This window comes from Gallinula chloropus (genome assembly GCF_964237585.1).
Source record: "Gallinula chloropus genome assembly, chromosome: 3".
Taxonomy (NCBI): domain Eukaryota; kingdom Metazoa; phylum Chordata; class Aves; order Gruiformes; family Rallidae; genus Gallinula; species Gallinula chloropus.
Window position 1 is genome coordinate 25,579,805 of NC_140087.1, and position 13,006 is coordinate 25,592,810.

Consider the following 13,006-nt stretch of genomic DNA (forward strand, 5'->3'; position numbering starts at 1 on the left):
GCACCAAAGCCGAGGCAACAGAACTGACAACCTTTCTCCTGGGCATGTAAGGCATTTTTTTGGGAAAAAACTCTGCATCTGTCCGATGCTCAGCCCTTTATCTGTCAGCGTGTCCTGCAGAGATTTTTCCGTAGGCTTAATCTGCGCTTGGGTTTGGGTTCTCATGCGAAGGAAAGGCTTAAAGATCGGCCGGAGGTGACTGTAGGAAGGGAAGGGCATGCCATGCTTGCTAGCCTGGGACGTAGCTACAATGCTCTCTAGCGGCTGCCCAGCAGAAAGGACACGCTTCACAAAAGCTCCCGGCGACTTCTTTCCAGCTCTCAGGCTAACAGAGCCCTGCCAAGGTGTGCTCTTAGCACTGATGCAGCACGCTGGCTGGTTTCACATGGCCTGCGATGAGCCCGGCAGTCTGCTAGATGAAAAACAGTCAATTTGTTGTGCAGATTGCTACACCACACAGTAGCACCTTCAGCTCCCTTACAACCACTGAGAAGTGGTACCTGAGGAAGCAGGGGAAGAAAGAATTTGCTGAGGCACAAACAAGAGGCCAGGTTCTCCTTTGTCTAAGAGGCAGCTTTCTGTGGTGTTTCATTTTGGGTTAAAAAGTGTCTGGATGGCCAGGTCCAGAGAGTGGTGGTGAATGGAGTTAAACCCAACTGGTGACTGGTCATAAGTGGTGGTCACCAGGGGTCTGCACTGGGGCCTATCCTCTTTATTATCTTTATTGATGATTTGGATGATGGAATTGACTGCACCCTCTGTAAGTTTGCAGACGACACCAAGTTGGGGGTAATTGTTGATCTGCCGGATGCTAGGAAGGCCCTGGACAGAGACCTTGACAGGTTGAATCGATGGGCAGAGGCCAGTGGGAAGAAGTTCAACATGGCAAAGTGCCAGGTCCTGCACTTTAGTCATAACAACCCCAGGCAACGCTGCAGGCTTGGGGCAGAGTGGCTGGAAAGCTGTACAGAGGAAAAGGATCTGGAAGTGTTGGCTGACACTCTCCTGAACATGAGCCAGCAGTGTGCCCAGGTTGCCAAGAAGGCCAACGGCATCCTGGTTTGTGTCAGGAATAGCATAGCCAGCAGGACCTGGGAGGTGATCATCCCCCATACTCAGCTCTGCTGAGGCTGCACCTTTAGTACTGTGTTCAGTTTTGGGCTCCTCACTACAAGACAGACATTGAGGCACTGGAACATGACCAGAGAAGGGCAATGAATCTGATGAAAGGTCTGGAACACAAGTCTTACAAGGAGTGGCTGAGAGAACTGGGACTGCTTAGTATGGAGAAGAGGAGGCTCAGGGGAGACCTTATTGCTCTCTACAACTACCTGAAAGAAGGTTGTGGTGAGCTGGTGGTCAGCCTCTTCTCACAGATACCTAGTGACAGAACAAGGGGGAATGGCTGCAAGTTGTGCCAGGGGAGGTTCAAGTTAGAAATAGCAGAAAATTCTTCTCCAAAAGAGTGATTAGGCATTGGAATGTGTTGCCCAGGGTGATGGTGGATTCTCCGTCTCTTGGGGTGTTTAAGGAGAGGTTGGTTAAGGTACTTGGGGACATAGTTTAGTAAGTAGTATAGGTGGTAGGGGAATGGTTGGACTAGATGATCTTGGAGGTCATTTCCAACCTTAATGATTCTATGACCTTATGATTCTATGATCAGACTCACAGCTAGAACTAAAGAGTTTGTGTGTCCCAAAAATACATCAGAATTGTGTGATATAATCCTAAGCTTTTGACTTTATAAGGACTATTATCTGATACAGCCTAAATGTATCTGTCAGGTAATTGTTAAAAATAATTATTAGTTAGAGAAAAGCTGTAGCAATCATAATTTTCAGTGGTAACTAGAGGTCCCTACCATCCATGGCAGAGATTCAACATGGGAAAGAACAAAGACCAGGGAGGTTTTATGTCTCTTTGAAGAAGGGCTATGTGAGTACATAGTACTTGCCTAGTCCTTTCAGGATTTTCTTCTCCAGCTTTTGCTCCTTGCTGCTGCTGGGCTCCTTTGCTCTGGAAGCATCCCCAGGAGCCACCTTCTCTTTCTCACTCTCCTCATTCACATCTTCATACTCTGCATCCTCCACGCTGCCTGACTCTCCCTTCTCAGGCCTGTCAGTTCCTGTAGCAGCACTTTCCTTCTCCATCAGGCTCACAGCAGACCCATAGGTTTTAATAATGTCCTCCAGCTGCCTGCTGAGCTCCTCTGAGATGTCACACACGGTAGCTTTGGGACAGGTACTCAGCTGCTCTGCAAGGGCTGGAGCTGGGGGTTGTGAGCCAGGGGATGCTTTATCCCCACTCTGCCCCGGGATATCCTGCCCAGGCAAGGTGGGAGACTGGTTGTTCTCCATGCTTGATGTGGTACCTGACAGCAAAGAAACAGAAGGTTAATTTAAAAGTACATGGGATTAGTCATCTAACTGTTCCCAAAGCTTAGCCGGCATGTGAGTGATTTTGTGGGGACGGAGTGGTTTGGGGTGGCAGCTCATCTGTTGGGTCTGACTTAATAAATATATCAGAGTTGAAAAAACAGCCAAGGTGATTTTCCTGCAGGGAGAAAAGCAAATTACATACTTTTCAAAAGGAAAAGCCTACACAAACCTAATACTTAAATCCCAAACCCTCTTATTCGTGTTGCCAGTGGTAGCACAGAAAATTATTCCTGAGACATTTACACCACTTCTCTCCCTGAACATAGTATTTGCCACATGTTTACTTCTCTTGATTTGTTTGCCTATGATGCTGGCCACCAGTACAGGCAGCTTCACTTCAGAGCCGCATCAGTTTCGTTTCCTATTTCTCCTCTGTCCCCACATCTTAAGTCAATATTCAGGAGAAAGGAATCCTTTAAATGAAATCAGCAAACTCAAAATTGTACCCTACTCTTGGAGAGCCCATCGTGGTGCTTGATCTGCGAGTGGCCAGGCTTGGTACCCTCACAGGAACAGCAAAGTGTAAGACAAACAGCTATAAACCACTCTTCTCTTGCACTTGCCATGTGCTGCTGATGGCTTGCTTGGCAAGGTACAAATACGGAATAAATCACAGGTAAGTAAAACCGACAGGGTGTAACATGGGTTGGTAGTCCGTGGTATTTTCTGGGGTGAATTATGCATAATTTTCTCCCAGTTTGCAAGGGGAAGCTTTTGCTTTCCTGAATTTTTGAGCATCTGCTCTCAGACAGGTGAATCCAGAGCCTCTGTTGAGTACCTGTGCTCCTCTGGACGCTGCTCCGATTTACCCAGGACCTGACGATGAAGGTATCAGCAGGAGAGTCCTAGGCACCTGTTCCAGAGCTCCTGCAAGGTGTGGGCCAGCAGAAACAGCATCTCTGACTGTGTGTCACTGGAGTGTAGAGAAGGTTCCTTCCTTCTCAAAGCAACAGCAGAGCTTCTGCCACCACCACATTGCACTCATGAGCATAGAGGTACAGGGTACATGGCTGGGTCTCACCCTGCAACCAGCCTCCATTCCTGCCTGACTACAGACTCTGTACTCTTCATAGCCATGAAACCTTTCTCTCTCTTTTTCAGGATGGTTTTTGTTCCTCCCTTTAATGATATCATAGTATTATACACTCATGGAATCACAGACTGGATTGAGTTGTAAGGAACCTCAAAGCTCATCTAGTTCCAACTCCCTGCCATGGGAAAGGACATCCTCTGCTAGACCTGGGTGCCCAAAGCCCCCTCCAACCTGGCCTTGAACACTGCCAGGGAGGGGGCAGCCACAGCTATTCTGGGCAGCCTGTGCCAGGACCTCACTGCCCTCACAGGGAAGAATTTCTGTCTAACATCATATTTAATCTCCCCTCCCCTTGTACTGGGCCCCCCAGAGCCGGATGCAGTACTTCAGGTGGGGTGTCACCAGAGCAGAGGAGCAGAATCCCCTCCCTCTACCTGCTGGTCATGCTGCTTTTGATGGCTTTCTAAGCTTCAAGCATGCATTGCTGGGTCCTTATGAGCTTCTTTTCTTCTTTTTTTAGGAGCTGGACTCAATGATCCTTATGGCTCCCTTCCAACTCAGTATATTCTATGATTCTATGAATCTCATCAGCCAACACCCCCAATACCTTCTCCTCAGAGCTGCTCTCAATTGATTTTCTGCCCAGACTGTAGTTGTGCTTGGGATTGCCCCAAACCATGTGCAGGAACTTGCACTGGGCCTTGTTGAACTTCATGCAGTTCACATGGACCCACCTCTTCAGCCTGTAAAGGTCCCTCCACCAGCATGTCCACTGCACCACACAACTTAGTGTCGTCAGCAAACTTGCTGAGAGTCCATTTGAGACCACTGTCCATGCTGCTGACAAAGATCTTAAACAGTGCTGGTTCCAACACTGACCCCTGCGGAACGCCACTCATCACTGGTCTCAATTTGAACTTCGAGCTATTCGTCACAAGTCTTTGACTGTGACCATCCAGACAATTCATTATCCACCAAATGGTCCATCTGTCAAAGCCATGTCTCTCCAATTTAGAGACAAGGATGTTGTGCAGGACAGTGTTAAATACTTTGCACAAATCCAAGTAGATGACATCTATCACTCTTCCCTTATCCACCAATGCTGTAAACCCACTGTAGAAGGCCACCAAATTTTTCAGGCACAGGTTGCTCTTAGTGAAGACATGTTGGCTGTCACTGATCGCTTATTTTCCACGAGCCTTAATATAGTTTCCAGGAGGATCTGCTCCATGATCTCACCATGTACAGAGGTGAGACTGGCCAGGCTGTAGGGCCCCTGGTCTTTTTTTCCCCCCCTTTTTAAAAATGCGGATTTTGTTTCCCCTTTTCTAGTCAGCAGGAACCTCACCAGACTGCTACAACTTCTCAAATATGATAGAAAGTAGCTTAGCAACTCCATCCGCCCATTCCCTCAAGATCCAGGGATGCATCTCATCAGGTCTCATGGACTTGTGCGCCTTCAGGCTCCTTAGATGTTATTGAACCTGATCTTCTTCTATGGTGGGCAGTTCTTCATTCTCCTAGTCCCTGCCTTTGGCTTCTGCGACTTGGGTGCTGTGGCTAGAGCACTTGCTGGTGAAGGCTGAGGCAAAAAGTCATTGAGAACCACAGCCTTTACCATAGACCTGTGTAACCTGAGTCTCTCATTTCTTTCCAGAGAGTGACAATATTTTCTGCAGTCTTCCTTTTATCACTGACACATCTATAGAAGCTTTTCCTTCTACCCTTGACACCCGCAGCCAGATTTAAATCTATCAGGGCTTTAGCTTTTCTAACCTGATTCCTGGACTCTTGGAAAATTTCTCTGTGTTCCTCCCAGGCTATATCTCCTTTCTTCCACCCTCTGTAGGCTTCTTTTTTTGTGTTTGAGTTTGTCCAGGAGCTCATTGTTCATCCATGCAGGCCTCCCAGTGTTTATACCTGACTTCCTCTTTGTTGGGCTGCATCACTCCTGAGCTTGGAGGTGATCCTTGAATGCTAGCAAGCTTTCTGGGACTCCTCTTGCCTCCAGGGTTTCCCTCCCATGATACTCTACAAGCAGACCCCTGAAGAGGCCGAAGTCTGTTCTCCTGAAGTTCAAAGTAGCAAGCTAGCTGTGCACCCACCTCACTGTCCTGAGGATCCTGAACTCCAACGTTTCATGGTTACTGCAGCCGAGGCTGCCCTTGAGCTTCTCATCCTTCACAAACCCCACCTTATTGGTGAGAACAAGGTCCAGGATGGCACCTCTTCTCATTGACTCCTCTATCACTTGGAGGAGGAAGTTATCATCAGTGCATTCCAGGGATCCCCTGTATTGCTTATGCCCTGCTGTGTTGTCTCTCCAACAGATACTGCAGTGGTTGAAATCTGCCATGAGGACATGGGCTTCTGAATGTGAGGCTGCTCCTATCTGTCTATATCAGGCATCATCCACTTGGCCTTCCTTGTTGGGTGACCTGTAGCAAACCCCCACTATAATGTTACCTGTCCCTGCCCTCCCTTTAATCCTGATCCATAAGCTCTCAGTCAGCCCATCATCCATCCCCAGTCCTCCAGCTAGCCATTGACATAGAGGGTGATGCTCCCACTTTGTCTCCCCTTGTCTGTCTTTCCTTTCTGTATCCTTCCATTCCAACACTATAGGAGCCATCAAACCATATTTCCTGGATGCCAATAAAATCACAGCCCTGCAGGCATGTGCAGGTCTCTAACTTCTGCTGTTTATTCCCCATACTATGTGCATTTGCAAAGAGGGATTCCAGTTATGCCCTGACTGGCTGGAGTGGCTGGAGTTCCTTTGTGCTGCACTTCACCTGCTCTCCTGCTGATCTCTGATTCTTCTCCTGGGTCTGGGCATCTATTGTTGGCATTGGCATCAAACTGGTAGGAGTGGGAGGGATTCAGGTTCCCGTCCCACAGCAACTTTATAGTCCTCTTCAGCATCTTATAAGCCTATGACCAAAAATGCTCTCCCCCTTCTCTGACAAATGGACCCCACCACCCCCCAGAAGACCAGGTTTCTCAAAGCGAGTCCCATGGCTGAACCCTGGACTGTGGCATCAGTTCCGTATCCGCTTGTGGTTTACAATATGATTTAACAGTGGTGCCAGTGGGGAATGAAGAGAGGAAGAAGATTGTTTTCTTGGTTCTGTTCCAGCATCTGAAATGGTTACTTTCTTATTTTTTAAAAGACAACTTGCTCTGAAAACATGGATCTAATTGGGAAGCATTTGGTCCCCTCTTCAGTTGACTGTAATGGTGACTAGTTTTCTACAGCTTTCAAAAACATGAAGTATCTTGTCCAAAGGCAGTATATGGTAAGAAAGATGTAATTTACTGTAACACACGACTCAGTGTTTGTTATTTCATCAGGGCTGGCTGAAATGGTGTTAACTTTCCCCCCAGCAGCCCTCAGTGCTGTGTATAGGTACTGAGCAAGGTGTTGGTAACACACCAGGGTTTTGGCTACTGCTGAGCAGTGGTGGCACAGCATCAAGGCTGATTCCCAGATGTTTTCTCCCTCCCTCACCAGTAGCCTGGGGGTGGGCAAGATCTTGAGGGGGAACACAGCCAGGACAGCTGACCCAAACCAAGCACAGGGATAGTCCACAACATATGACATGTGCTCAATAATAAGAAGTTGAGAGAATGAAGGAGGAAGAGGGAGAATTTGTTTTTTACAACATCTGTCTTCCAGAGCAACTGCTATACATACTGAAGCTCTGTTTCCCAGGAAGTGGCCGGACATCACCTATGTTGGGAAACAGAGAATAAACCTTTGGGTTTTTTTCCTTTGCTTCCATGCATGGCCTTTTACTTTATTAAACCTCCTTTATATTGACTCACAAGTTGTTTTCCTTCTTATTTTTCTCCCCTCCCTGTGCTGCTGAGGCGGGGAGTGACATAACAGATTGGTGGGTACCTGGCCTTCTGCCAAGGTCAACCCACCAGAGTTAAACTCTCCCCAAAGTGATATTTGATAGTGCAGTGAAGGCCATTGCTAAGGCAGTATTTTTCAAGATTTGATTGTCTAGCTATTTGACAGATAAGATAGCAAAATATTGTGGTTTATCATCTCTCAAGCAATTAATTGTGGGCCTACAATTGAAAGCTCAGAGCAGGGCTTGGTATGTGCTTGAAAACTAAGCTACAAATCCATGTCTCTGCAGTCCTCCCACAGGTACAACTCACAGGCAGGAACGGCTTGGGAAGGTGTCTGGACTTGGACTCATGGACCCTGTCACACAGATGCCTCCCGTTCTTTCCACCCTGCTTGTGGCACAGTCATTACATGACTCCAAAATGACTGTAAAATGTTACGTGTCTGATTTGGATTCAGACTGAATTTCATTTACACTGAAAGCTTAGACCCTGCATGTGCAATTTGGGTAAATAATTCCAGATCGCATGGATGCTAGACTGCAGTTTGTGAGCTTGCTTTAACTAGAGTTAATTGACTGCCAATGAATTCAAGGTCAGTAAGATTATTGTTAATGCTAAGCTAGAAACTCCATGAAATACGTATCTATTTCTGACATGTTCAGACTAGTGTTCACAACTGTATTCATTCATTTGAGCTAATTGGCAATTGGCAATCAAACAGGTAGAAAACCCAGGGTCACCGGCTCTTTTCTAGACAGAACAAAAGGGTCACAAAGCACATCCCCGATTTAAACTAGATATTTTCATAACATGTTCATCACAGAGGCAGGGCAGGATCACTAAGTGCTCTATTTCAAAACACTAACTTCTCTTTTGCCTATCTCACTCTCTTCGTAAGAAGGTACAAGTTGACATAGTCCTCACTGCACCCCGATTTCCTTCCTTGTCTGCCTCCCAACTCCCAACTTCATTGCTCGTGGAGCAGCACCTACCAGCTAAAAGTTTCCTCCCACATGAATCATGAAGCATGCCTGCAAACACAGTAGGCTCTAAATCAACAGCGGCGATTGAATTATGCATGGTGTTTCTCAGCAATAAGTGAAGCACAAAGGTGAATTAAAGAGAAATGGGAAGTTTAGAACAAAGGACACGAGATCTTCAAAAGCTGGCCTGACAGGAAATTTTCCCTTATATACATTCCTGGGTAGACAGGGATTAGTTATAATCAGTCTCTGAAGACATGACAATTCACATCTGCTGAGGTTCAGACCTGTGAAGGCGAGCAGGCAGGAACCATGGAAATACCCAGCAATGAACATTCAATCCAAGGGTGCCCACTTGCTGTGTCATGCTGGGGATTTTCACACATGAATAAATGTTTTAATGTCTTATTCCATTCTCCTTCAGGCTAAATCAGCCTGGTAACTACTTTCAACAAAAGCACAGTGCCTGTTAAGACTTTTGCACTTCGTTTTGCCTAACAGCTTCCCCAGTATTGTAGAATTTATATTTCAGGAGACAGGGCAACTCTCATCTGCTGAAAGCAGCCCACTTACAGCCTTTGATGATGGGAGATTTTACTGCAGTTGGCCCCAGTCCTCCCTGTTTTCCAGCCAGTTTAACCTTGATGCACATGAGGAATTTTTCCTTATCAGGCTACAAAAGACTTATGGTACCCATCTCAGCAAGACCCAAAGTATTTACATTATATACTATCTTAGACACAGTAATGCCTGAAAATTAGGTGATTGAACCCAGAAGAGAAAAATCCTTCTTACTTCTTCAAAGAATTTTAGATTTGCTCAATTTCAGTCTATCCATTTCTTGAGTTATGTGACTCCTACTATCATTACTGTTGTTTCCAAGGACCTGAATTTCCAACAGAGCCTTACCTGTTTTATGATGAAGGTGAGGACTGACCAATCAGCTGACTGAGTCTGAATGTTGGATCTTGTCTACTCTTTCTCTCCTGCACACTCAAATCCCAGACCTGTTCCACAGCCCTGAAATCGGTATTGTTCTTGACCCTCATGTTTTGGATGGAAGCTTGATCTCAGACACTTGTGGTTGCTGTTTATGTATAGTCACTCAGAGGGCTAATGTGATTTCAGTTTAATGGGAAAATGTAGTTAATATGCCTTGTTCCTACAGCAGCCTCAGAGTTTTGAGCTGCTTGAGAACAAGACAGAATGAATTTCAAGCCCTGATGTTAGGAGTTTGTTCCACCTTGACTCCCAGCATGTTTAAAGCTCCAAGCCTGTCCCTGTCAGCTACAACACCAGAGCAAACCAAGCTGGAGTCAATGTGGGAACAGGATTGCAAGTCACCACTGAGATGTGTCTTGGGCACTGCTATTCCTTGTGCCTCAGGTCTTGGCTGTCCCAGCCTGGACAAGACCCAGAGCCTGGCTCCAGAGATGATCCTCCTCTCCTTCAGTGGGAAGCACCCCCGAGAGCCAGAGGGTGACCCTGCCCCTCTACTGCTAAGCTCAGTCTGGTAACGTGCTGAGTTTGTCTCTGACCATTACCTCTTCACATTTCACATTTATGGCATGATTTGCCTTCTCTGTGCTTTGAAATCAGCCAGTACTTCCAAAGAGAAAGGCCAGTTGGCAAGAGCCAGTGCCTGATTTAGCAGAGCTGCAGTGTCTCCCATGCCGGGTGTGGTGTCAGTCTGCCTCTTGCACCGCTGGAGCAGACGCTGCTGCTGAGGAGCCATCCCACCAAGGACAAAGAGCAAAGCAAACATCCTCTTCTTGGCTTCTCTTGCAGACTTTCAAACTGCCACAAAGTTTTGTTGATATTTTTTAAACAGAGACCATCCTCTTCCTTCTCACAGGAACTTCTTTCTTCTTCCCTTCTTGCAGCTTGAAGTTCTAGAGGGTTTACAAACTGGTCTATATTTAGCTCTTGCTTGCCCATATATCCAGCAGAAGGACACATGGCACCTGCTCTGCAGCCAGGCAGGAGCTATTTTAAGCACTTCTAAACTGGGTAACGGTATTTAGCACTTTATGCTCAAAATTCACATACACACATACACACAAATGCTTTAAAACAAAGCGTTCCACGTAATTATACCAACAACCCCATGCTGATAAAACCTGAATTTTTATCTTGACGTAACAAATGCTGGATTGAACTACAGCAACCCCTCAAACCAGCAGACGTTATGCTCTGGAATGGCCCGTGTGACTGTAGCTCTGACTGCCCTCCAGAAAAATGTAAGTACGTAGTTGTAGCCTAGACCTGCCCCGTGTATTACTTCAGAAAGCAGTGATAAAATCAGTTTTATCAACTACATGCTAAATTTTAAGAGATCTTTGATTTATGTACAATTTTCTAGTAAAAACTAAACAAAACTTAGGAGACTTCATGGCAAGTTTCCATACAGATATGGAAAAAAACCCAGACTCAGAGACTTTCTGAAATCACCCACCCCACCTCTGATACGGCACCTGAGTCTTGATCAGTTCTTGTTGCAGCCATGGCCCCAAAGGCAAACTCTACCGAAGTCAGCTTAAATCTTTTTGACCACTCTTTAGAGAAGCATTTTTTATTTTCACAACAGCCCTGGATATTCGCCTGTTTTCCTTGCATGGTGCCCAAGCTTTTAAGGCTATTCCTAGAAAACGTGGGCTGACAGTCCTAAAGGGAAGTACTTAGATTAAAGTGTCATGCCACCAAGTAGTGACAGCAAGAAAGCCGTTCATCAGACTTACCAGTGCAAAGAGAAGAGCTGAGCAGGGAAAAAGTGTCAGGCAGAAAGCTCAGACAAGGGTACGCCAGCAGCAAGACACTGGTACTGTAATCCTGCCACAGAGGGAAGAGGGACGGGAAGACCAAGCGAGGGGGGGGAAGGACAGAATGACACAGCAAGAGCAAACAGTGCGGAGACCAAATGCATGCTTTGCAGGGGACAGGCTCTGATAGGCGAGCAGGGAGGCTGCCTGCTAGCTGGCAGCGTAAGCCAGATATGTTGGCTATTCTCTGCTCCAACAGAGATAGATAGCATCCGCAATTGGAGACCTGGGCCCTCGGGAAGGGAAAATAAAGGAAGGATTTATAGACAGCTGCTACCCTTCAAAATGAAGTCCTAATTCTTCAATGACTTGATGCGTTGTGCTGGGTGAAATTTGTCTATATTGACTATGGATTGGTCAAACTCAGTCTAACTTTTTTGTCTGTGTCAGAAAGACAGGGATGGGTTTCCATAATGTGAACTCCCAGCTGTGACTGCCTTTTGCAACCTGGGATTTGGGTGGGATTTGGGCAGTATTTGTTAAACACCAGACTGATTCTTAATCATACCCACTGGCTGGAAGGGACCACAGGAGGTCTTTTTAGTTCAACCTCTTGCTCAAAGCAAGTTCAGCTGTGATCTCAGACTAGGTCTCTCATGGCTTTATGCCAGCCTTAAAAATCTCCAAGGGTGGAGACTGTATAATCCCCCTGGGAAGCCTGTTCTCCCTCTTGATTGTTCTAATGCTGAAAAAGAAGAAAATTAAGAGCCTGTCTCTGTCTTCTTGATAATCATCTCACAGGTACTGTGGGGCTGCAGTTAGGGCTCTCCAAAGCTGACTCTTCTCCAGGCTGAACATCCCTCTTTCCCCAACCTTTCCTCATGGAACAAGTGTTCCAGTGCCAGTCACTGTGGTGTCCTCCAGTCAATTGACCAGCTTTTTTCTCTGGGGCAGCAACACTAATGGAGATGGCTGGTGTAGCTGTCCCCCTGATCCCAGAAGCTCTTAAACAAACGTTCTCATTGCTGCCAAGGTAACCTACCTGACCTACTTTGTGCACTTTACGGTGCTGGCTCACACTGGCCCAAAGTTGTTTATGCAAGCAAGCAGAGCACTCCCCAGGGAGCTCAGCTACATGCTCTTTATCCAGCAACCACTAGCTCCCACTGCTGTGACCCACAAGCCACTCAGGCAGCATCTTGAGATGCCAGATGGCCCAAGGACCATCTGCTGCCCACTCCCCTAGAGAGAGATGTAGGTCAGTTTAATGCACAAATATGCAAACAAGTGATAAGTGATAGGCTGGTACTGGAAGTGGCTCCAGTGGAAAAAAAATAAGGCTCAGAACAACAATAGGAGGAAAAACGCATGGATGCTACAATGAATAGCACTAGAGGAACCAGAAATTTTTTGCACCTGATTTATGAGAGTTATTAGAGAAAATGGTGCTGGGTGGTACAGTTTCAAGAAGTACTGGTTCAGAAATAGTCCATGTGTTAGCAGCATCTTGGACTTTCACTGGAGAGGAATCAAGGGCCTGCTAAATTTGTGGAGACAGTATCTGTGGGCAGAAAGAACATACTTGAGGTGGTTTCTCATTAGTCTTATTTCTCTACTTGGAAAAGGCAGCTCATATTCCCTGGGGATGCATGGATATCGTGGCTTAAGGAAAGATCAATTCTTCAAATCTTCTTCAGACAATGGTGGTTGCTCGGCAGTGCTCCGAAGGAACTCACAGATTTAAGGATAATGAAAGGGAGCTTGCAAGGTCAGGGGTTTCTGCTGCAAATCTTTTGGAGGGGGTTGGAAACCCTCTGCATGTGTTTTGAGAGAAGATAAAGCTCTGAGTTTGCTTATGACAGGGCAGTGTGAGCAAGCAGAATACTGAAGATGAGAGTGTGCAGTGTCCTTGTGCTTATTCTCTTTGGA

At 46.4% G+C, this 13,006-nt stretch overlaps 1 protein-coding gene across 1 annotated transcript in view; it reads right to left on the minus strand.

Moving 5' to 3' along the window:
• TXLNB (taxilin beta) overlaps positions 1–11,189 on the minus strand; it is a 41,810-nt gene extending 30,621 nt beyond the window's left edge. Inside the window, exons 1-2 of the mRNA XM_084261342.1 lie at positions 11,057–11,189; positions 1,955–2,371 (exon numbers count right to left, since the gene is read on the minus strand). Coding sequence (XP_084117468.1) covers positions 1,955–2,357 — 403 coding nt within the window. The 5' untranslated portion in view covers positions 2,358–2,371; positions 11,057–11,189. The remainder of the gene's footprint in view (positions 1–1,954; positions 2,372–11,056) is intronic.
• Between the last annotated feature and the right edge of the window lie 1,817 nt (positions 11,190–13,006).